Source organism: Solenopsis invicta, chromosome 3, assembly GCF_016802725.1.
Source record: "Solenopsis invicta isolate M01_SB chromosome 3, UNIL_Sinv_3.0, whole genome shotgun sequence".
Lineage (NCBI taxonomy): Eukaryota > Metazoa > Arthropoda > Insecta > Hymenoptera > Formicidae > Solenopsis > Solenopsis invicta.
Window position 1 is genome coordinate 17,620,661 of NC_052666.1, and position 22,625 is coordinate 17,643,285.

Consider the following 22,625-nt stretch of genomic DNA (forward strand, 5'->3'; position numbering starts at 1 on the left):
TTAGCCCCCAGAAGAATTCCAACTTTTATGATGATGGATCGAATCGCTAAAGTAAAAAACGAAAGACTTATATCAGACCAAAATTTTTGAGAAAAACTTTTTTTGCGAATTTCTCCAATATTTCTGTGTTCTGATAGACCCCAGAAGTATTCTAACTTTTATCATGATGGATCGAATCGCTAAAGTGAAAAACGAAAGAGATATATCAGTCAAACTTCGAATTTTTTGAGTAAAATTATTTTTGAATTTTTCTCCAATATCTATGTGTTCTGATAGCCCCAGAAGAATTCCAACTTTTATGATGATGGATCGAATCGCTAAAGTGAAAAACGAAAGAGATATATCAGTCAAACTTCGAAATTTTTGAGTAAAATTTTTTTTGCGCCTTTCTCCAATATCTATGTGTTCTGATAGCCCCCAGAAGAATTCTAACTTTTATGATGATGGATCGAATCGCTAATGTGAAAAACGAAAGACTTATATCAGACCAAAATTTTTGAGAAAAACTTTTTTTGCGAATTCCACCAATATTTCTGTGTTTTGATAGCCCCCAGAAGTATTCTAACTTTTATCATGACGGATCGAATCGCTAAAGTGAAAAACGAAAGAGATATATCAGTCAAACTTCGAAATTTTTGAGTAAAATTTTTTTTCCGTATTTCTCCAATATCTATGTGTTCTGTTGGCCCCCAGAAGTATTCCAACTTTTATGATGATGGATCGAATCGCTAAAGTGAAAAACGAAAGTCTTATATCAGACCAAAATTTTTGAGAAAAACTTTTTTTGCGAATTTCACCAATATTTCTGTGTTTTGATAGCCCCCAGAAGTATTCTAACTTTTATCATGATGGATCGAATCGCTAAAGTGAAAAACGAAAGAGATATATCAGTCAAACTTCGAAATTTTTGAGTAAAATTTTTTTTGCGAATTTCTCTAATATCTATGAGTTCTGATGGCCCCCTGAAGTATTCTAACTTTTATCATGATGGATCGAATCGCTAAAGTGAAAAACGAAAGAGATATATCAGTCAAACTTCGAATTTTTTGAGTAAAATTATTTTTGAATTTTTCTCCAATATCTATGTGTACTGATAGCCCCAGAAGAATTCTAACTTTTATGATGATGGATCGAATCGCTAAAGTGAAAAACGAAAGACTTATATCAGACCAAAATTTTTGAGAAAAACATTTTTTGCGAATTTCACCAATATTTCTGTGTTTTGATAGCCCCCAGAAGTATTCTAACTTTTATCATGATGGATCGAATCGCTAAAGTGAAAAACGAAAGAGATATATCAGTCAAACTTCGAAATTTTTGAGTAAAATTTTTTTTGCGAATTTCTCCAATATCTATGTGTTCTGATAGACCCCAGAAGTATTCTAACTTTTATCATGATGGATCGAATCGCTAAAGTGAAAAACGAAAGAGATATATCAGTCAAACTTCGAATTTTTTGAGTAAAATTATTTTTGCGTCTTTCTCCAATATCTATGTGTTCTGATAGCCCCCAGAAGAATTCTCATTTTTATGATGGATCGAATCGCTAAAGTGAAAAACGAAAGACTTATATCAGACCAAAATTTTTGAGAAAAACATTTTTTGCGAATTTCACCAATATTTCTGTGTTTTGATAGCCCCCAGAAGTATTCTAACTTTTATGATGATGGATCGAATCGCTAATGTGAAAAACGAAAGAGATATATCAGTCAAAATTCGAAATTTTTGAGTAAAATTTTTTTGCGAATTTCTCCAATATCTATGTGTTCTGATAGACCCCAGAAGTATTCTAACTTTTATCATGATGGATCGAATCGCTAAAGTGAAAAACGAAAGAGATATATCAGTCAAACTTCGAAATTTTTGAGTAAAATTATTTTTGCGCCTTTCTCCAATATCTATGTGTTCTGATAGCCCCCAGAAGAATTCTAACTTTTATGATGATGGATCGAATCGCTAAAGTGAAAAACGAAAGACTTATATCAGACCAAAATTTTTGAGAAAAACTTTTTTTGCGAATTTCTCCAATATTTCTGTGTTCTGATAGACCCCAGAAGTATTCTAACTTTTATCATGATGGATCGAATCGCTAAAGTGAAAAACGAAAGAGATATATCAGTCAAACTTCGAATTTTTTGAGTAAAACTATTTTTGAATTTTTCTCCAATATCTATGTGTTCTGATAGCCCCAGATGAGTTCCAACTTTTATGAAGATGGATCGAATCGCTAAAGTGAAAAACGAAAGAGATATATCAGTCAAACTTTGAAATTTTGAGTAAAATTTTTTTTCGAATTTCTCCAATATCTATGTGTTATGATGGCTCCCAGAAGTATTCTAACTTTTATAATGATGGATCGAATCGCTAAAGTGAAAAACGAAAGAGATATATCAGTCAAACTTCGAAATTTTTGAGTAAAATTATTTTTGCGCCTTTCTCCAATATCTATGTGTTCTGTTAGCCCCCAGAAGAATTCCAACTTTTATGATGATGGATCGAATCGCTAAAGTGAAAAACGAAAGACTTATATCAGACCAAAATTTTTGAGAAAAACTTTTTTTGCGAATTTCTCCAATATTTCTGTGTTCTGATAGACCCCAGAAGTATTCTAACTTTTATCATGATGGATCGAATCGCTAAAGTGAAAAACGAAAGAGATATATCAGTCAAACATCGAATTTTTTGAGTAAAACTATTTTTGAATTTTTCTCCAATATCTATGTGTTCTGATAGCCCCAGAAGAATTCTAACTTTTATGATGATGGATCGAATCGCTAAAGTGAAAAACGAAAGACTTATATCAGACCAAAATTTTTGAGAAAAACTTTTTTTGCGAATTTCACCAATATTTCTGTGTTCTGATAGCCCCCAGAAGAATTCTAACTTTTATGATGATGGATCGAATCGCTAAAGTGAAAAACGAAAGACTTATATCAGACCAAAATTTTTGAGAAAAACTTTTTTTGCGAATTTCACCAATATTTCTGTGTTTTGATAGCCCCCAGAAGTATTCTAACTTTTATCATGATGGATCGAATCGCTAAAGTGAAAAACGAAAGAGATATATCAGTCAAACTTCGAATATTTTGAGTAAAATTATGTTTGAATTTTTCTCCAATATCTATGTGTACTGATAGCCCCAGAAGAATTCTAACTTTTATGATGATGGATCGAATCGCTAAAGTGAAAAACGAAAGACTTATATCAGACCAAAATTTTTGAGAAAAACTTTTTTTGCGAATTTCACCAATATTTCTGTGTTTTGATAGCCCCCAGAAGTATTCTAACTTTTATCATGATGGATCGAATCGCTAAAGTGAAAAACGAAAGAGATATATCAGTCAAACTTCGAAATTTTTGAGTAAAATTTTTTTTGCGAATTTCTCCAATATCTCTGTGTTCTGTTAGGCCCCAGAAGTATTCTAACTTTTATCATGATGGATCGAAACGCTAAAGTGAAAAACGAAAGATATATATCAGTCAAACTTCGAATTTTTTGAGTAAAATTATTTTTGCGTCTTTCTCCAATATCTATGTGTTCTGATAGCCCCCAGAAGAATTCTCATTTTTATGATGGATCGAATCGCTAAAGTGAAAAACGAAAGACTTATATCAGACCAAAATTTTTGAGAAAAACATTTTTTGCGAATTTCACCAATATTTCTGTGTTTTGATAGCCCCCAGAAGTATTCTAACTTTTATCATGATGGATCGAATCGCTAAAGTGAAAAACGAAAGAGATATATCAGTCAAACTTCGAAATTTTTGAGTAAAATTTTTTTTCCGAATTTCTCCAATATCTATGTGTTCTGATGGCCCCCAGAAGTATTCCAACTTTTATGATGATGGATCGAATCGCTAAAGTGAAAAACGAAAGACTTATATCAGACCAAAATTTTTGAGAAAAACTTTTTTTGCGAATTTCTCCAATATTTCTGTGTTCTGATAGCCCCCAGAAGTATTCTAACTTTTATCATGATGGATCGAATCGCTAAAGTGAAAAACGAAAGAGATATATCAGTCAAACTTCGAATTTTTTGAGTAAAATTATTTTTGAATTTTTCTCCAATATCTATGTGTTCTGATAGCCCCCAGAAGAATTCTAACTTTTATGATGATGGATCGAATCGCTAAAGTGAAAAACGAAAGACTTATATCAGACCAAAATTTTTGAGAAAAACTTTTTTTGCGAATTTCACCAAAATTTCTGTGTTTTGATAGCCCCCAGAAGTATTCTAACTTTTATCATGATGGATCGAATCGCTAAAGTGAAAAACGAAAGAGATATATCAGTCAAACTTCGAAATTTTTGAGTAAAATTTTTTTTGCGAATTTCTCCAATATCTATGTGTTCTGATGGCCCCCAGAAGTATTCTAACTTTTATCATGATGGATCGAATCGCTAAAGTGAAAAACGAAAGAGATATATCAGTCAAACTTCGAAATTTTTGAGTAAAATTATTTTTGCGCCTTTCTCCAATATCTATGTGTTCTGTTAGCCCCCAGAAGAATTCCAACTTTTATGATGATGGATCGAATCGCTAAAGTGAAAAACGAAAGACTTATATCAGACCAAAATTTTTGAGAAAAACTTTTTTTGCGAATTTCTCCAATATTTCTGTGTTCTGATAGACCCCAGAAGTATTCTAACTTTTATCATGATGGATCGAATCGCTAAAGTGAAAAACGAAAGAGATATATCAGTCAAACTTCGAATTTTTTGAGTAAAATTATTTTTGCGTTTTTCTCCAATATCTATGTGTTCTGATAGCCCCAGAAGAATTCTAACTTTTATGATGATGGATCGAATCGCTAAAGTGAAAAACGAAAGACTTATATCAGACCAAAATTTTTGAGAAAAACTTTTTTTGCGAATTTCACCAATATTTCTGTGTTTTGATAGCCCCCAGAAGTATTCTAACTTTTATCATGATGGATCGAATCGCTAAAGTGAAAAACGAAAGAGATATATCAGTCAAACTTCGAATATTTTGAGTAAAATTATTTTTGAATTTTTCTCCAATATCTATGTGTTCTGATAGCCCCAGAAGAATTCCAACTTTTATGATGATGGATCGAATCGCTAAAGTGAAAAACGAAAGACTTATATCAGACCAAAATTTTTGAGAAAAACTTTTTTTGCGAATTTCACCAAAATTTCTGTGTTTTGATAGCCCCCAGAAGTATTCTAACTTTTATCATGATGGATCGAATCGCTAAAGTGAAAAACGAAAGAGATATATCAGTCAAACTTCGAAATTTTTGAGTAAAATTTTTTTTGCGAATTTCTCCAATATCTCTGTGTTCTGTTAGCCCCCAGAAGAATTCTAACTTTTATGATGATGGATCGAATCGCTAAAGTGAAAAACGAAAGACTTATATCAGACAAAAATTTTTGAGAAAAACTTTTTTTGCGAATTTCTCCAATATTTCTGTGTTTTGATAGACCCCAGAAGTATTCTACCTTTTATCATGATGGATCGAAACGCTAAAGTGAAAAACGAAAGAGATATATCAGTCAAACTTCGAATTTTTTGAGTAAAATTATTTTTGCGTCTTTCTCCAATATCTATGTGTTCTGATAGCCCCCAGAAGAATTCTAATTTTTATGATGGATCGAATCGCTAAAGTGAAAAACGAAAGACTTATATCAGACCAAAATTTTTGAGAAAAATTCTTTTTGCGAATTTCTTCAATATTTCTGTGTTCTGATAGCCCCCAGAAGAGTTCTAACTTTTTTCATAATGGATCGAATCGCTAAAGTGAAAAACGAAAGAGATATATCAGTCAAACTTCGAAATTTTTGAGTAAAATTTTTTTTGCGAATTTCTCCAATATCTCTGTGTTCTGTTAGCCCCCAGAAGAATTCCAACTTTTATGATGATGGATCGGATCGCTAAAGTGAAAAACGAAAGAGATATATCAGTCAAACTTCGAAATTTTTGAGTAAAATTTTTTTTGCGAATTTCTCCAATATCTATGTGTTCTGATAGCCCCCAGAAGAATTCTAATTTTTATGATGATGGATCGAATCGCTAAAGTGAAAAACGAAAGACTTATATCAGACCAAAATTTTTGAGAAAAACTTTTTTTGCGAATTTCACCAATATTTCTGTGTTCTGATGGCCCCCAGAAGAGTTCTAACTTTTATCATGATGGATCGTATCGCTAAAGTGAAAAACGAAAAACTTATATCAGTCAAAGTTCGAAATATTTGAGTAAAATTTTTTTTGCGTATTTCTCCAATATCTCTGTGTTCTGATAGCCCACCTAAGAGTTCTAACTTTTATCATAATGGATCGAATCGCTAAAGTCAAAAACGAAAGAGTTATATCAGTCAGAATTCGAAATTTTTAAGTAAAATTTTTTTGCGAATTTTGCCATTATTTCGCGAGTTCTGATAACCCGTTAAAAGTTCTAACTCTTGTCATAATGGATCAAATCGCTAAAGTGATAAACAAAAGAGTTATATCAGTCAAAGTACGAAATTTTTTAGTAAAACTATTTTTGCGAATTTCTCTAATATTTCTGTTCTGTTAGCCCACCGAAGAGTTCTAACTTTTTTCATAATGGCTCTGTTGGGTTTAAGTGTTTGTAGAAAGCGGTGATAAGTAGTTCTTTGTTAGTTCGTAAGACTATCTAGCGTACTGTTGTATCTCTATGCACTGTGTGTACGATTGTTCTTCTTCTTCTTTGTCTAATCGTAAGTGTGATAAATTAAAATTTTATACGTGCAAGTGCATAGCAGGTAATATTCTTTTAATTACTAAGTTGCAAATTTTTAGTTTAGTTTGCGAGAAATGAATTACTTGTTTTTTTTTTGCAGGCGCTAGCCCATTGAGCGTGTATTGTGTATAATTTTAATAAAAGTTCAAGTTGCATTTCTATCTCAATTGGTCCGATTCAAGATTCCCTGATTTTTGCACGGTTCCCTGCACATCAATTGTATCTCACAACAACGACAGATGGCGATGATGGCGATGTTGGCGATGATCTCGATGATCTCGATGATGATGGCGGTGATGGCGATAATGATGATGATGATGGCGATGATAGCGATGATGATGACGATGATGGCGATGATGATGGCAATGATGGCGATGATGATGGCGATGCTGGCGATGATGACGATGATGGCGATGATTATGGCGATTATGACGATGTTGGCGATGATGGCGATGATGGCGATGATGATCGGGCAATCGTATTGTCTCTATTACGACGGCAATGGAAATGGCAATGATAGAAATGATAACAATAGTGGGAATGATGGCAATTGTGGCGTTAGTGATAATTCACTGAATTTCTGCAAAATTAAAAAGAACTTGAAAAAGGATTCACTTCTGACATCTATTCTTGTCAAAAAATTGACCAAAGTTGGACTATCTTTCACCGTTTTTCCGCCAAAGATTATTCATGTCATTATAGTGGCAAAATATCGGTCAGGACGTATGCAAGACTTACGAGCGTTGAATGGGTATCGGAAAATCTCGAGCAAGCCTACCAAAAACAAGTTATGTATTATAATCAGCGTCGGCGTGGTACAGTTTTTGTAGTGGAAGCTCGTTTTGAAGAGATACCACGTCCTATCGTCCGCGGCTCAAAGCATTACGGCGAAATTGTTACCGAAATTTTATGGACTATTCCGCGTTTTAATAGCCCTTTCGCCTGTTGTATACGAAATGTCAGAAGTTAATTTTTTCCAAGTTTTTTTTTAATTTTGAAAAAATTCATCATTTTTCGTCAAGTTTTTGTCAAAAAATCGACTAAAGGTCTCTGGTCGATTTTCTCACCATTTGTCCGCTAAAGATTAATCCCAAGCAGAACAGTAAGTGAAAATGACATCAAATCTTAATTGATCGAAAAGTGACTTTTAATGATCATTTTGATATTATTTTGAGTGGTAACTCCCTGTTCTGCTTGGAATATGTGAGATAGTCTCTCATTCACAGCATTCCCATTATTGCCATCATTACCACTATTGCCATCATTCCCATTATTGCCAACATTTTCATCATTGCCATCATAACATTCATTCCATTATTTCCATCCCATTTCCGTCATTTCTACAATTGCCATCATTCCCATTATTGCCATCATTTACATCTTTGCCATCGTCGCCATCCCATTGCCATCATTGCATTCATTTCAACATTTCAACAATGCACATGATTGACATCAGTGCCATTAGTCAGCCTATAGCCTGACAATCTCAGGGCAATGTTCTCGATAATTTTAATGATGGCAATGAAATGGCAATATGGAAATGGAATGGCACATTATGGAATAAATGCTTGGTAACGTTATCAAAAAGATGACAATGATAGCAGTAGCAGAAATGGTGGCATTTGTGACAATGATAGCAATAATGGCAATTGTGATAATGACGGCAATCGTGGCAATGATGGCAATGGCTTAGTTTACACCGGTAGTTTGATACGCGTACTAAGTACAATATACGTACTAAATTAATTTAATTCGATGGTGTAAACGATGACGTATAGTCTGGTACGATACAAATCAAACAGACGTATCGTATCAAAATAGTACGCATTTTCAGCACACTTGTAACGGTGTAAACATTTCCGTATTATGTAATAGGCGATTTAGGTTTTCTAAAGTTTTCTTCAGTTAATAGTTAATAATGTCTTCGTCTTGTGAGAATAAATCTGCGATAATTAATATAATGTGTAAAAAAAGACAAAATTGGGAAGAAGAGGAGACGCGTGTTTTTTTAGAATTATGCACGGAAAAACAAATATTATCAATAATGGATGGAAAAAGACATAAACATGTTGAAATTTTCCGGCTACTTGTTTCAGAAATGGAACAAAGAGGTTACAATAAAACTGCAGAGATAAATCTAAAATTAAAAAATTTAAATCTTGCATACTTTAAATGCTAAAGAGATAATAATGTTAGTGGAGCTGCAACTAAACGTTGTCCATTCTATGATGAAATGGAAATATTATATGGCTGCAGACCAAATACAGCAGCAAGCTCATGTCATTCAGGAATCGATAATTGCATTCCATAATTGCATTCTTTCCATCATTGCCATCCAATGGGATGGCCTACTTTTCATCTTTTCCATCATTGTCATTATTGCCATCGTTGCCATCATTGTCATCCCATTTTCATCATTGCCATTATTATTACGCCATTGCCGCCACTGCCGACATTGCCATCATTTTTATTATTTCCATCATTGCCATTTTTTTGATAACATTTCCATCATTGCATTCATTTCATTATGCGATTCTATTTCCATATTGCCATTCCATTGCCATCATTAACATCGAGAACATTGTCATAATTGCCATCATTTCCACCATTGCCGTCATTGCCGTCAGGCTATATATATTGTCATTGTCATCATTTTCATTATTGCCATTCTATTAACATCATTGCATTCATTCCAATATTTCCCTCCCATTGCCATCCCATTTCCATCATTTCCACAATTGTCATCAATTAATATCGAGAAGAATTTGATTAAAATCCGTTACTTTACTGATTAACACTTTAATACCTTATATCGTATATTATTATATAATTCTTAATTAATTTTTTTTTGTAAAGTTTTGATTAATCTTTACGTGATATTTCGAGAGAGAGAGAGAGTTGCGTCAAGATTTTAAAAAATTAAAAACCTAATATTTCAAAAGCATAATTTGAAGACATTTATATAATAAAGAATTATGTAAAAATAAAAAGATGGTATATTTATTCGTGGAAAGACATTTATTTCTTCTTCATCATATGATGCGATGGTAATTACAATTATTTTTTAAGTACTGCGTAAAATGAATGTTTCTTTATTAAAGAACCAAATTCTCTCTGTTACTATTAAACATCTTTTTTAAGTAAAAATATGATTGTGCAAAATATGGGCATAAACGTATTGATATGTATTAATATCAATGTTAATGTAAATAATTCAGACTATAATAAATAAAAAATTACGCGAAAGTAGACGTAATTAATCATTTGTGCACATTCTCGACCCCTGTTCTGGATGCAACATACGCGATACGCGTCAGATTTTATTTGCAGCAAAATGGATGTTAGCACGGACAACAACCTACATCCATTTCTCGTGAGATGGATGTGGGTTGTTATCCGTGCTAACATCCACACTGTTTTTAACGGCAGGTTGCAAAATGGATGTGACACGTAGTTCCTATTCTGACCAGAATAGATGTGCGTCACTAGTGTACGGGAGTTTCGAATCGTTATAGGAAAAAAGCCGCCGTGGCCGCTCTCAGGTTCCTCTCTGACTGTGCCTTTAATTATACGCATAAAATTAATTTTATATAACGTTTGTTCCTCGAATAAAATAACGAATGTTCAACGAAAAGTTATCTAGCAAAAAATATTTTTATAAAACATTTCCAAAATGTCTATAAGAAATATTTTTAATATACATATTTACACAGATAAATATTTTTGAATTTCATAACATTTTTATCAAATATCTCTATAAAATCTTTACAATATTTTATATATTTTTTGAAAATAAATATTTAAAATATTTATATATTTGATAATTAATAATTTGTTGCTATATTTAATTAAAAATAAATCAGACAATATAATGACTCGACAACTATAAATCTTTTTAAATGTGACAAAGATTAAAAATACAGAATTAGAACACAAAAAATGCAAGTGAAATAATTAGAATTATTAATATAAAAATAAATTAAAAAATGCTTAGTAAATGTTAAAAACATTCATATAATAAAAAAATATTACAATACTATTATTTATAAAAATAAAATAAAAAAATTTTAATATTAATATATTAGAGAAACAATTGCTCATATAATAAATTAAATGAAATAATAATTTGTTTTTCAAGTTTTGGGAATAGTGAGGAAAATATTGAAACATGTGGCTGGAAATTAAATGTGGGACTTATAAATTTATTACTTTAATTTCGCCAATTATGCCAAACTAAGCGAACTTGTAAGCGGCCCTAAACGGACTCCTCGAAGGTCGCGACGTAGTTTATCATCCTGCAGATGTTTTATATTTAATTAAAAAGAGAGAAGACTTTTTCTTCTTTTTTTTTTACTGTCTGTCTCCAGTAATTCAACAAAACGGGAACGATTTGATGCAAAAAGAACAGCAAAGCTCAGAATGATTTAAATCATATCTATTTTTTTTTCTCGTATTCATGTGGCAAATTTATATTGATAGAACAGCACAAGAGAAGAATTTCTTAGCAGAACAGCTGTTTTAAAATAAAAAAATCTGATAAATCCGAAGACGGAATCCAGAATCTCTCCCTAGTAAAGAAGTATAAACATTTTTGTACATACTTTTTCTTCAAAAATGCCGCCGAATCCGCGACGCCATCTAGAGACTTGCGAGTTCGACGAGCCTCTCGACGACTCCGTTATTATTAGCCGTCTGCTCCGTTGACATATGAGACAAACAGCAGGATGTCGATGTGCGGGGCCGCGTGGATGAGCCCTGCTCGTGAACTACTCTCGTCCGTTGCGGTTTTGGTAGAATCAGAGTGTCGTACGCGGTGTCATTGGCCACGTTGATCGCGGGTTGTTTTGCGAGGCTTCGACGACGTGCGACATTTACATATATCTCGCGACATCGAGACAGTGCAGCCGATCTACCAGTCGGGATCTCAGCCTTTGACGGTCGGAGATAAATTGTTATTTGGGCTGACTATTAGTATCGATCGGTGAATATCCTGCTTCACGGGGTTGCGACAGATATCTCGTTTGACCTGTTCATCTTGGGTATGTATGTATATACATATATACATATATATATGTATACCCTAATATCACTATATCTTATAGTATGTCTTTCAAGGAATGATTCACGCGTCAATAATTATGTTTTTTTTACAGTTGTCACGCTACTATCATTGTCAGAGCAATACTGCCTATAGCTATTGTCAAATGGTATGTAAAAGTTTAACCAGAAATTATGGAGAACAGATTGACTAATTACTGAAGTCATGCATCAAACCATACAAATTGTTTGCACGGAATTAGACGTTTAGATAAGATCGTGATTTTGGCACGTGTGGCTGACTTGTTTGAATAAGATCAGGTAGAAATTGTATCCTGAAAATGTCGGGTGGAGAGAGGAAGAAAAGAGGAACCGATCGAGGCCATGGATGGGAGGAGGCTGGTGCCGAATTCTATCAGGAGAGCTATCCAGTGGCCATAGAAGCTGATCTGCAACAGGCGCTGCAGAGAGATCCCTCGCACATAGCGACTTTGCTTCCTAGCAAGAAGTCTCGCGTTGGTAGGTTTACTTTGCTTTAAGAAGCAAATCATAGAACAAATTTCTCTACACAGAAAACAAGAACATTTTCATTTTGAGAGCATCTTTATTTTTGAAATGTAATATATTAAAATGAGATTATATAGCATTAAACAAACATAACTTGCTTAAATGACGAAATTTTCTATAGTTTTATCAAGAAAAATATTTTTATTATTCAATAATAATTTCTATGAGTTGAGAGAAAAAAATATTAAAAATAACTTTAAATTTTTAACTTTAAGTAATTCTAGTAAAATTATATTTACTGGTTAGATGACAATTATAATATTGTAATAAAAAAATATATTTTGTGTTAAAATTTAAGATTATCAAAATTTTTAAAAAGAAATTTAAATTCTATAGCAAGAATAATTTCTTGCTATAATTGTTGACAGAATATATAGTTTTAATCTGGTACTAATGTTTTTTCTGTGTATTTATTTTTGACACAGCCACAGCAAAACGAATTCGCAATGATACAAAGACTACATTGAGGAGACGCACAAGTACTAGATCTCGCGGTACCACGACCTCAAGGCGTATGTCGACCAATGTACACGATGTGACTGTATCAATGTTACCAGATCTATCGGAAAACTTGTCCAACGAGGAGCGCACTTGGGAGGAAATCATGCAAATCAAGGCTATGCCCGTATGCATGTCTCAAAAAATACAACTGAAGAACCAGCTACAGGTATTTTGAAAAGTGCACATCTTAGCGATAAGTTAATGTGACTTGTAATAATTTTTATTTATATATTTTAGAGTGCCACGAAGCTAAGACTCCAAGGTTTTGAACAGCTAAAATGGCAGCGCAGGAAAGCTTGGCAACAATTTCGCATCAGGATGAAAGAAGCTTACCAAAAGATGGAGCTGTGGAACGTCTGTCTCAAGAAGATTGGCGGAAATTTTGGGATGGGCGTAGTAGCGTATTTCTTATTTATCAAATGGTTGCTATATCTGAATCTGCTTTTGTTCGCGATTGTATTCCTGCTAATAATATTGCCAGCAATAGTGCTGAAGGTACCAGAGGACGAAACGTGCTCATCTAGTGATGCCGCTAGTGTGGCTTGTTGTTCCGAGTTGTATAGGAACAACACCGTCGATATATACCTAGGCAGAAATATATCTAAAATCATGCAAGATGGAGGAGCATTAGATTGCCTTCTGATGTTCTACGGTTCATACACGCACAAGATCTATGAGAATGGCAATTTATATTACAATTTGCCGCTGTCCTATATCTGCGCTATCATTAGCGTTTTCATAGTTAGTCTGGTGGCGATTGTACGATCAGCAGCGAAAGGTTTCAGAGAGAGGGTCGTAGAGGGCGAGGGTCAGTTTTATCGATACTGCAATTTGATATTTGGTGGCTGGGATTACTGTATTAATAATGAAAGATCCGCCTCCATAAAGCATAAAGCACTATATAACGAGATGAAAGCGTTTCTCGAGTCGGAAAGATTAGAAGAGGAGCGGCGAAACCGCACGACCGAAGAGGAGACGAAATTGTTCTTCATGCGTCTGTTCGTTAATCTTATAATATTAACGATATTAGGCGGTTGCGGCTTATTCGTTTATTATATTAATGATCTCTCATTCACTTATCTGTCAACGCACGAGCACAGTTACGATTTATTCATTCTGTTCTACGAATTCCTTCCGTACATATGTATCATCGGACTTAACGTAACGGTGCCATTTCTGTTTCGCTATTTGGTCGCTCTAGAACATTACAATCCATCGTACGTCGTTGAAGTGACGCTATACAGAACCATGTTTTTCAGATTCGCTTCCCTCGCCGTTCTATTAACGTCCTTGTACAATCTCATCGGGAACAAAGTTCCGCCTGACCAGTGCACCTACAGAGAGAAAAAACAGCTACTTTGCTGGGAATCGTTTGTGGGTTTTCAGTTCTTCAAACTTCACTTTGTTGATGTGACCATGCAAGTGTTGATGACGCTCTTCATCAATTTCCCACGCTCGCTAATCGCGCGTTATACCGAGAACAAGGTTTTGCGCTTCGTCGGTGAGCAAGAGTTCGATTTGCCCAAGCATGTGCTGGATATCTTCTACTTGCAAACGATTTGCTGGCTCGGTTGTTTCTTTTTCCCGCTAATGCCCTTGTTTGCCGTGCTCGGAACGTCCATGTTGTTTCACTTGAAGAGATTTATTTGCCTTTACGTCAGCACACCGTCGAACAAGATTTACCGTGCCAGCAGATTAAATTGCATGTTCATGTTCAATCTATTGTTATGCTTTATTCTGGCGATGATACCGGTCGGCTACTCCATTGCGGAAATCATGCCGTCAAAATCCTGTGGGCCGTTTCGAGGGCTGGAGTCTGTGTGGTCGTTACTGACCATGACGTTCTCGCAGTTCCCCAATTGGCTGCAGTCAGCTGTGTCCTTCCTGGGTACCGCTGGCTTTGGTATACCGGCGTTCGTTATTCTCTCTTTGCTTCTCTATTACTATTACGTAATGTGGCTGGCAAACAAGCATATGGTGACGGTGCTGAAGAACCAATTGGTATTGGAAGGCCACGATAAACAGTTCTTACTGAACAGGCTCAGCGCTTTCATTAAGCAGCAACAAGATCAGAATAAATTTCATCAGGAACAGACCAATGAGTTAGGCACGTTTCAACATGTATAAATAGTATAAAAATTGATTTGGTATTCTTATGGATGTACAAATTTAGTGCGAACATTTTTACCGCGTAACCGTGAATCGGTGAACGTCGGTTTCGAATGCATCGCTTGCTCGAGATTTTTATAGGTTTTACTTGTGAAACGTAAGACTGTCGACTTTGTCTTCTTTATATACACAAGTGGCACTTATACAATACATTTTGATATTTTATCGAATTGGATAGAAGTTATTGAGGAACAAAGAGAAAGCTCTTACATATTGTCAGTATTTTACATAGACTGATTTTCATAAATTTTATACAAACTGATTACTTATTTTAGATTTGGACGTACTATAATCACTGCCACAAACGTTAGTTTCCGAGAATTTTTAGATAAGTTTCTAAAACTTGCATTTAAACGGGACATATCTCACATTGTAGGAAACTCAATCTCTTGGATATGAAAATGCACATCTGAGAGCATGGTACAAAGGAAAAAAAAAGAAACATGACATTGTGCAAGTATTACAAATTATAAGGAAAATCGCGAATTTATTTCAGTTTTCATTAATTCTGTATAATTTTACAGATATCTATAAATCATATAGATCCTACATACATGTAACATTAAAGAAAATCTATTTAAACGTAATCTCTTTGTCAGGAATGATATATATTATAAGCTAACACGCTTCTCATCGTAGAACTCTGTAATATTACTCCATATATAGGTTTTCTAGAACCTATGAGAAATTATTTTACTAGTCATATAGTAATGTCGGAAAAAATCAGAGATATTTTATTATATTATTTCGTTATCTCGAGGCTTTAATAATTTAGGATATAGGAAACGAACGAATACAAGAATTTTTGTAATTCCATATATATATATATATATATATATATATATATATATATATATATATATATATATATATATATATATGATATCTATACATTCAGAATTTTAATTGTAGAAATCTCATATACCTCAGTATTGTTATATAACGCCAAAGATAATTCAGGTTGAAATTGTAATAATTTATTTCATTTATTTTTATTTAATATATATAGCATAACATATAGCATTAACACGAGATATTGCGAACAAATTCTTTTATTGTACTTCTCTTAAGATACGCACATCTTCATACATTATCATTAACTCTATACAACACGGAAATGAAAATGTTTTCCATATTTTAATGCATGTTTAGAAGTCAATTCCGTGAAAGCACACACGATACACGCTATCGCAAATCAATCAGATTCTTTGGCCTAAATAACTCAATGCACATATACTGCGTAATGAAAAAATTTATTTTGTAAATCTTACATTTGTATAACTAAAATAGCTCACCCTAGATGATCAACAATATTGAGCGTTTAGGAGTTGCTTAAGATAGCATGTATGACTGCTCGGATACATCCTTCCTTAAATTATGATAGATATTATAAGCTCTATCGACGGCACTATATAAAAAATGCATTTAATGTAAAATGGAATATGAAATCATATAAAACATATAATCCTATGTAAAACAGATTTACGTCCCCTAAGAAGTCTGCAGAGTACATTTATTATGCAGAACGAATTGTACTATCATATTAAACGAAACAAGTCCACAAATATCTAAACAGGTAACTGCGTGTTTCTTTGAATGTCACTGCTAATTAGGCTATAATATTACCACCACCCAGTCTCATTACGCATCTTATAATTAATCATAGAATTCTTATGCTCATTGTCATAGATTATATGGGTATTTGTGGTGTAACCATCCAACTATGATGCTGTAAAAATAAATCTGTTGTACAAAATGTGTCTTTATTATCTCTCTTCTATCAAAGTATAAAAATGTAATATTTGAACAAGAACGTATCTTTCTGTTGAAATAGTTTATTCCTAGAATCGCCTATATTTCTGATGAATGTAACTGAAAATCATTATAAAAACTTATTAAAATAACACATTAATGATAACTAATGTTTTATAACTCAGGTGTATAGAAACTCACTGCTTTAGCTATGTCGATCCAATCTAATGCAGCCACAAGAGTATCATTCTTAGATGGTATCCTATCATAGTTCCAGTATGTAAACTGCGAGAAGGTTCCCATACAATACAAATTCCTCTCTTTGCTTTCATTGTTTGTCTTTTTGTTCTCCATAAACATCATACCTTTGTATCCTGCAGGTACAGTTACCTTCTTCCCCTGAAGCGAGTAGCCACGAAAAGAACAATCGTAATCTTTAAACAATCAAATGACAAATTAATATTATTGAAAGCCTTCTTTGATCTTTGGACTCGCTTGTCAGTTATATTTATTTTACATGCTAGATAAATTATAAATTAAACAGAATGATGACAAAAACAATATATTAGTTTTATTTCTTATTAACTAGTTTTACAAGTCCACGCGCTTTCGACGTGGTCTATAATAAATCCATGCGATACTAAGAAAATACCTTCTACTCACATCCTTCATCTACCATACGAATGTAAGGCTTGAAATAAGAGGAAACATTTGCGGCTTCGTCCCCGTGAATTTTACATGGCATAAAATGCAATTCGGTCTCGTCCCGGTCAACTAGATCTTTATCGTTAACGTGCAATCGTGTGACCATGTTAATTTAATACGGAGCAAAGTAATGTTCCAGCGAAAAATTTTGCTGAACTTTTATTCGGTATGATATGCACATATAAACTAACCAATAATAGCATGTCGTGACTTAGCGCCATCGCAAAGAGGGGAAAAAAAAGATGGTCAAAACCTTTACGGCCATCTTACTTTATTGCTAGTGATATTTATTTTATTAATATTTATGACTTATATTTTACATAATTGTATTAAATATATATTATTTATATTTATGTATTTTATGTGATTTATAATTAAATATTAATTAGGTACTAATACATTACAATATTAATTTGAATTGTTTTCTTTGCTATATGTATTGCAAAAAATTGTCTTCAAAATATCTTTAAAAATTATCAGATAAAGGGATTTGAGTGTTTAAAAAAAAATAAGACTATTGCATTACTTGTTACTCGACTTATTTATATAATTTGCTGAAAAATAAAAAATTTATTAAAAGGGATATTAAAAATATTTTGGTTTTCTCATGTAAGGAAAATTTTTTGTATATTGATAATCTTATATTACGCTTACACAAGCACACAGTGTTGCTCATTTAATATATTTTAATACATATAATGCGCGAGCCAATACAAAATTTAAGACTTGATTTACAATCTTCCTAGTGTTATAATAAATTAATTTCACTCCGCTACTTCCGACAGACGAATAAGTATGTATTTACATAATTATTGCGTCTTTATTAGATTCAATTTGTATAGAAAACATAATTCAATATACACACGCCTAAATAATATAACAGTGAGATTAAAAACTATCATTACAAGAGTGACACTCCTCATTCGAAAGAGATAAATAATAATTCTATCTTACGTAAATATTACAATTTCGAATTGTTAGTTACAGCTGTGATGTAAAAACAACATAATTCAGTATCTTTATCATAAATATTCTGAACTCAGATATTTTGAGACCAAAGTTACATGTGAGTATAGTATAAGCGTAAGTGATAGTGATTGTAATCACTGTAATTATTTTAATATTCTAACACTCATCGTCTCTTCGTGAGAAACTTTTATTAGCATTAAAAGTATAAAGTAACATCTTCAGTATTGTCTGCCTCTGCCCCTATTGTAGCCGCCACGTTGATAACTATTTGTACTGGAATTATTGGCACCCTGTTGATTCCATCCTCCTTGAACTCTGCCTCCCCTTCCCCCACTTTCCCGCCTGTCCTGATAATAGTTTCCGCCTCGATTGTCACCTCCGTATGAGTCTCTCTGGCCGGAATACTGTGGCTGTTGATAATTTTGACTGTAACTTTGACTGTAATTCTGATTGTAGTTTTGACTATAATTCCCGCCGGAATCTCCGCGATAGCCTCCTCCTCCGCCGCCGCCACCACTACCGCCTCTCTGATATCCTCCTGCGTCTCTATGATCCGGATAACACTCTCTATGCCCATGTCCAGAATATTGAGATAGCTGACTGTCCAAGTTTTGGCCAAAATTATTACTCGCATCTTTATGATCTCGATAACCACCGCCGCCTCCTCCGCCTCCGCCTCCGCCTCTGCCGCCTCCGCGTCCTCTATCTCCACCACCGCCACCACGTCCGCCTCCACCACGTCCGCCTCCACCTCGTCCGCCTCCACCTCCTCCTCCTCTTCCACCCCTGAGAGAGAAAGAAGTATATCTTGTATACTTTGTATAATATATATATATATATATATATATATATATATATATATATATATATATATATATACACATACACATATAATATATTAGGTTGAGGAAAAAGAAATCCATTATTTATGTATATACGTATATACATAAATAATGGATTTCTTTTTCCTCAATCTAATATATTACATATAGATTTGTGAATAAAAGAAATGTCATTTTTGGTTACAGTAAATCTTGGTATTAAATAATATTTCTATATCAATTTTTAAATATATTCTTCAGGTCTGTAAATTGTGCACTAATACGGTATGTCAGACTTGAAACACAATTGTAAACTAAAGCTAGAAGTGATATCACAAATAAAATTAATCATCAATTATAATAATGATGCTATAAGCAAACTTAAAACACTTTAAAAAATGTATTATATAAAATTATAAAACTGATGATAAATTCAATTTGTGATGTTATTTCTAACTTTAGTTTGCATTTTTAATCTGACTCGTATTAGTGTACAATTTACAAAATTGAAAACATATTAAAAATGGATTAAAAGCATTATTCAGATCTGTTGTGATTGAAAATGGTACTTCTTTTTTCTACCATTTTATTAACTTACTGGAATGACGGAGGTCCTTGAACTCTATCCTTCTGCCATGGAGGCATCTCTGGTGGAGGTGGCTCTTGCTCATATGGTCTACCACCTCTGTCTGGCACCGCTCCGATAATAACACTGTTAATTTTACTTCGTGTGTTCTTGCGTACACTTGCGTTACTTGTCTTCTCGATCACCGCTAGATCGTCTCTAGCTGCTAGTAAATCGGCCAGCGCCACATTCGGTTCGTTTTTCAAAGTCTTTCTTCTCTCGTTGTATCTAGTGTTTATTTCAGTCTCCTGTGATTTTACCCTGTCAGACCACTGTAAATTGCATAGTTGTAAATAATCAAAATACACAGACCTATATGTATATAAAGAAGTATTTTCAAAAGCATTTGTTTTCTCACCAAAAACGATTGAATTGTAACGTCAAGGCGTTTGAGCAACATCTCACGGCGAATAGTGTATTCCTTATGCATTTCTTCCTGCAATTTACCTAGCTGTTCCCACTGTTTAGCAGAGAGCTCGACGTTTATGAGCGGTTTATCTAGATGATACGATGGTACAGTCTTTAGAACCTCTGATAGTTTAGTTTCCAGTCTTGAAAACAATAATTCAGGTGAAATATTGTCTGGTGGCTTTTGAAACTTAAGTGTGACCAGCATATTTTTCAAGTGCCTTGCAGTGTCACTTTCATTCTATATGAATACAAAATAATGTGTTATAAAATGACAATATACATATTTATTACTTTAATGAAAATTTTTTAATAATGTCAGTTAAGACTATTAATCCATTTTTACCAATGTAGATTCTTTAATTTCAGAACTTCCTCGACGTCGGCATTGCAGATTATTTTTCGAGGGAGACCAGGCTATCGCTCTTTGTCCAACGCATAGATCTGTCTTTGTTTTTCGATTATTTCGCCATCTGCGAAAAGACCTATTAACTACAGCCACTGCTCTTCTTGCCATCGTTTACGTACGCTAAGCGAAATTTGGACACGTACAGCTGTTCACCTATTAAACTTTTTTGTTAGGTTATTGACTGAAACGATACACAGTCAGTGTTGTTTGTTAGAGTTTTCTGAAGTCCGCCCTGGTCTCATTTTATACATACGAGCTACAGAACGTCAGTAAATAACAAAAATTAATCTTGGTTCACAGATCCACGAGTCGAAAATAAATGAATTTTTAACTTTTTGATCGATTTTCTCATAAAATTTACCAGAGCAGACTTTGTTTTGGTGCGTACTTTTATTTTGCAAAAGTGATTCACTTTCATTCTATATGAATACAAAATAATGTGTTATAAAATGACAATATACATATTTATTACTTTAATGAAAATTTTTTAATAATGTCAGTTAAGACTATTAATCCATTTTTACCAATGTAGATTAACTTTAATTTCAGTTTAATTTATTCATTTTTATTACATATATTTATTGATACAAATGTGAGTTGAGAATACAGACTCTTATCTTTTTTTAGAATTAGAAAAACATAAAAAATGAGTTAAGTTGAAAGTTAATCTATATCTGTGAAAATATGTAAGAATATTTTATTTAAAATTACTTACAATGGTGACTTCCATCTGTTTCTCCTCTTTAGGACATTTTGCCTCCAATAATTTGCAAGCCATAAGTTCTGCTGCTAAAAACTCTATTAGGATAGATCTTTCAGATTCATTAGCTAGTCTTTCATTCATATGTCCAGTCATCAGTTTTGAATTCATGCATCCTATTTCTTTAAGGAAGAAGCTTAACTCTAAAAGGAAAGAACTGGCATCATCCGCACTTGCCGTAGCATGAACAGTCTCATCCGTGTCCACAAATGTTGCTAGTTGCTCAGAAAACCAGCTTACAAGACTAGTGAAATCCGGCGATTTTGCACCAAGTTTTAAAGCCTCGGACAGTTTGTTGGAATCCAGCATTGGACCTTTATATCTGTAAAGTCATTACAATGTATGTTATTCCAGCAAAAAAACTTCAATAAAAGATACAGATCTTGTTGCAATAGAAAGATATTATCTCATACATCTAGGCTTCAAATTCTTTTTCACAAAAATCATTTATGATATAATAGTCTCCTGCTAATTAATCAACTTTCCAGATTTTGGAGTTTCACGATTTGAAACGTTGAATTCTCTGATACAACTTTTAACTACTCACCCAACATCTTCTAGCATCTGCAGCAGCTTGTCCTCCATTTCTCCCAGAGATTTCGGATACCACGAGGCAAGAAGTGTAATAAGCGTATATCGTGCAGATATTTACTTAGTGCAGAGACAAAGTTCCTCGACTTAGTTCCTCGACGACGATGTATCAATGCACGGAACCGGCACCGGCTGCTTCGTCTGTGTCTCAATCGTGTGACACAGATAAAATTGCACAATAAGCACAATAAGGCTGATAAAGGCGAACTCACATGTTGTAGGCGAGGAGATCGAAACTAGCGCCAACTAATTGTAATGGCGTCCTAGCGCACGTTTTTTAATTATTTCTTGAATGTGTGTCTATAAAGTAGCGCTATATCATTGTTTCAAATATAATATTTTTACTTTATATTTAACATAATATAAGTATTAATTGTAATTGTTATATATAGCTAATTGTTAAGTAAGTTTCAATTGTACCTTTTCCTATGCTGTTTCTTTTTAAAAAATTTATTTGCAACTTTGTTATAATATATTATCACTTGCTGAAATATATTTTCTTAATATATAATTTTGAATAACTTAAAAGCTATAGAAAACAGTGCAAGAAAAGTTTTTAAATATAAATAATATATAATTATGATG

The 22,625-nt window shown here is 33.3% G+C and overlaps 3 protein-coding genes across 3 annotated transcripts; 1 reads left to right on the top strand and 2 right to left on the bottom strand.

Moving 5' to 3' along the window:
• Positions 1 to 11,372: 11,372 nt before the first annotated feature.
• Positions 11,373 to 16,752, top strand: LOC105197571 (transmembrane channel-like protein 7). The gene is made up of 5 exons (XM_039447331.1): positions 11,373 to 11,765; positions 11,880 to 11,933; positions 12,080 to 12,282; positions 12,756 to 12,997; positions 13,069 to 16,752. Exons 3-5 carry the CDS (start codon positions 12,105 to 12,107, stop codon positions 14,956 to 14,958), a joined length of 2,310 nt encoding a protein of 769 aa, XP_039303265.1. The 5' UTR covers positions 11,373 to 11,765; positions 11,880 to 11,933; positions 12,080 to 12,104; the 3' UTR covers positions 14,959 to 16,752.
• LOC105207503 (ribonuclease H2 subunit C) lies at positions 16,237 to 17,709 on the bottom strand. The gene is made up of 3 exons (XM_011177004.3): positions 17,416 to 17,709; positions 16,954 to 17,186; positions 16,237 to 16,872 (listed from the first exon to the last, which is right to left on the bottom strand). Exons 1-3 carry the CDS (start codon positions 17,561 to 17,563, stop codon positions 16,852 to 16,854), a joined length of 402 nt encoding a protein of 133 aa, XP_011175306.1. The 5' UTR covers positions 17,564 to 17,709; the 3' UTR covers positions 16,237 to 16,851.
• Positions 17,710 to 18,051: 342 nt separating this feature from the next.
• LOC105197647 (protein FAM98B) lies at positions 18,052 to 22,346 on the bottom strand. Its single transcript, XM_039447332.1, has 5 exons — positions 21,997 to 22,346; positions 21,405 to 21,771; positions 20,231 to 20,521; positions 19,846 to 20,144; positions 18,052 to 19,212 (listed from the first exon to the last, which is right to left on the bottom strand). The coding sequence occupies exons 1-5, from the start codon at positions 22,032 to 22,034 to the stop codon at positions 18,645 to 18,647; spliced, it is 1,563 nt and encodes a 520-aa protein (XP_039303266.1). The 5' UTR covers positions 22,035 to 22,346; the 3' UTR covers positions 18,052 to 18,644.
• Positions 22,347 to 22,625: the final 279 nt, after the last annotated feature.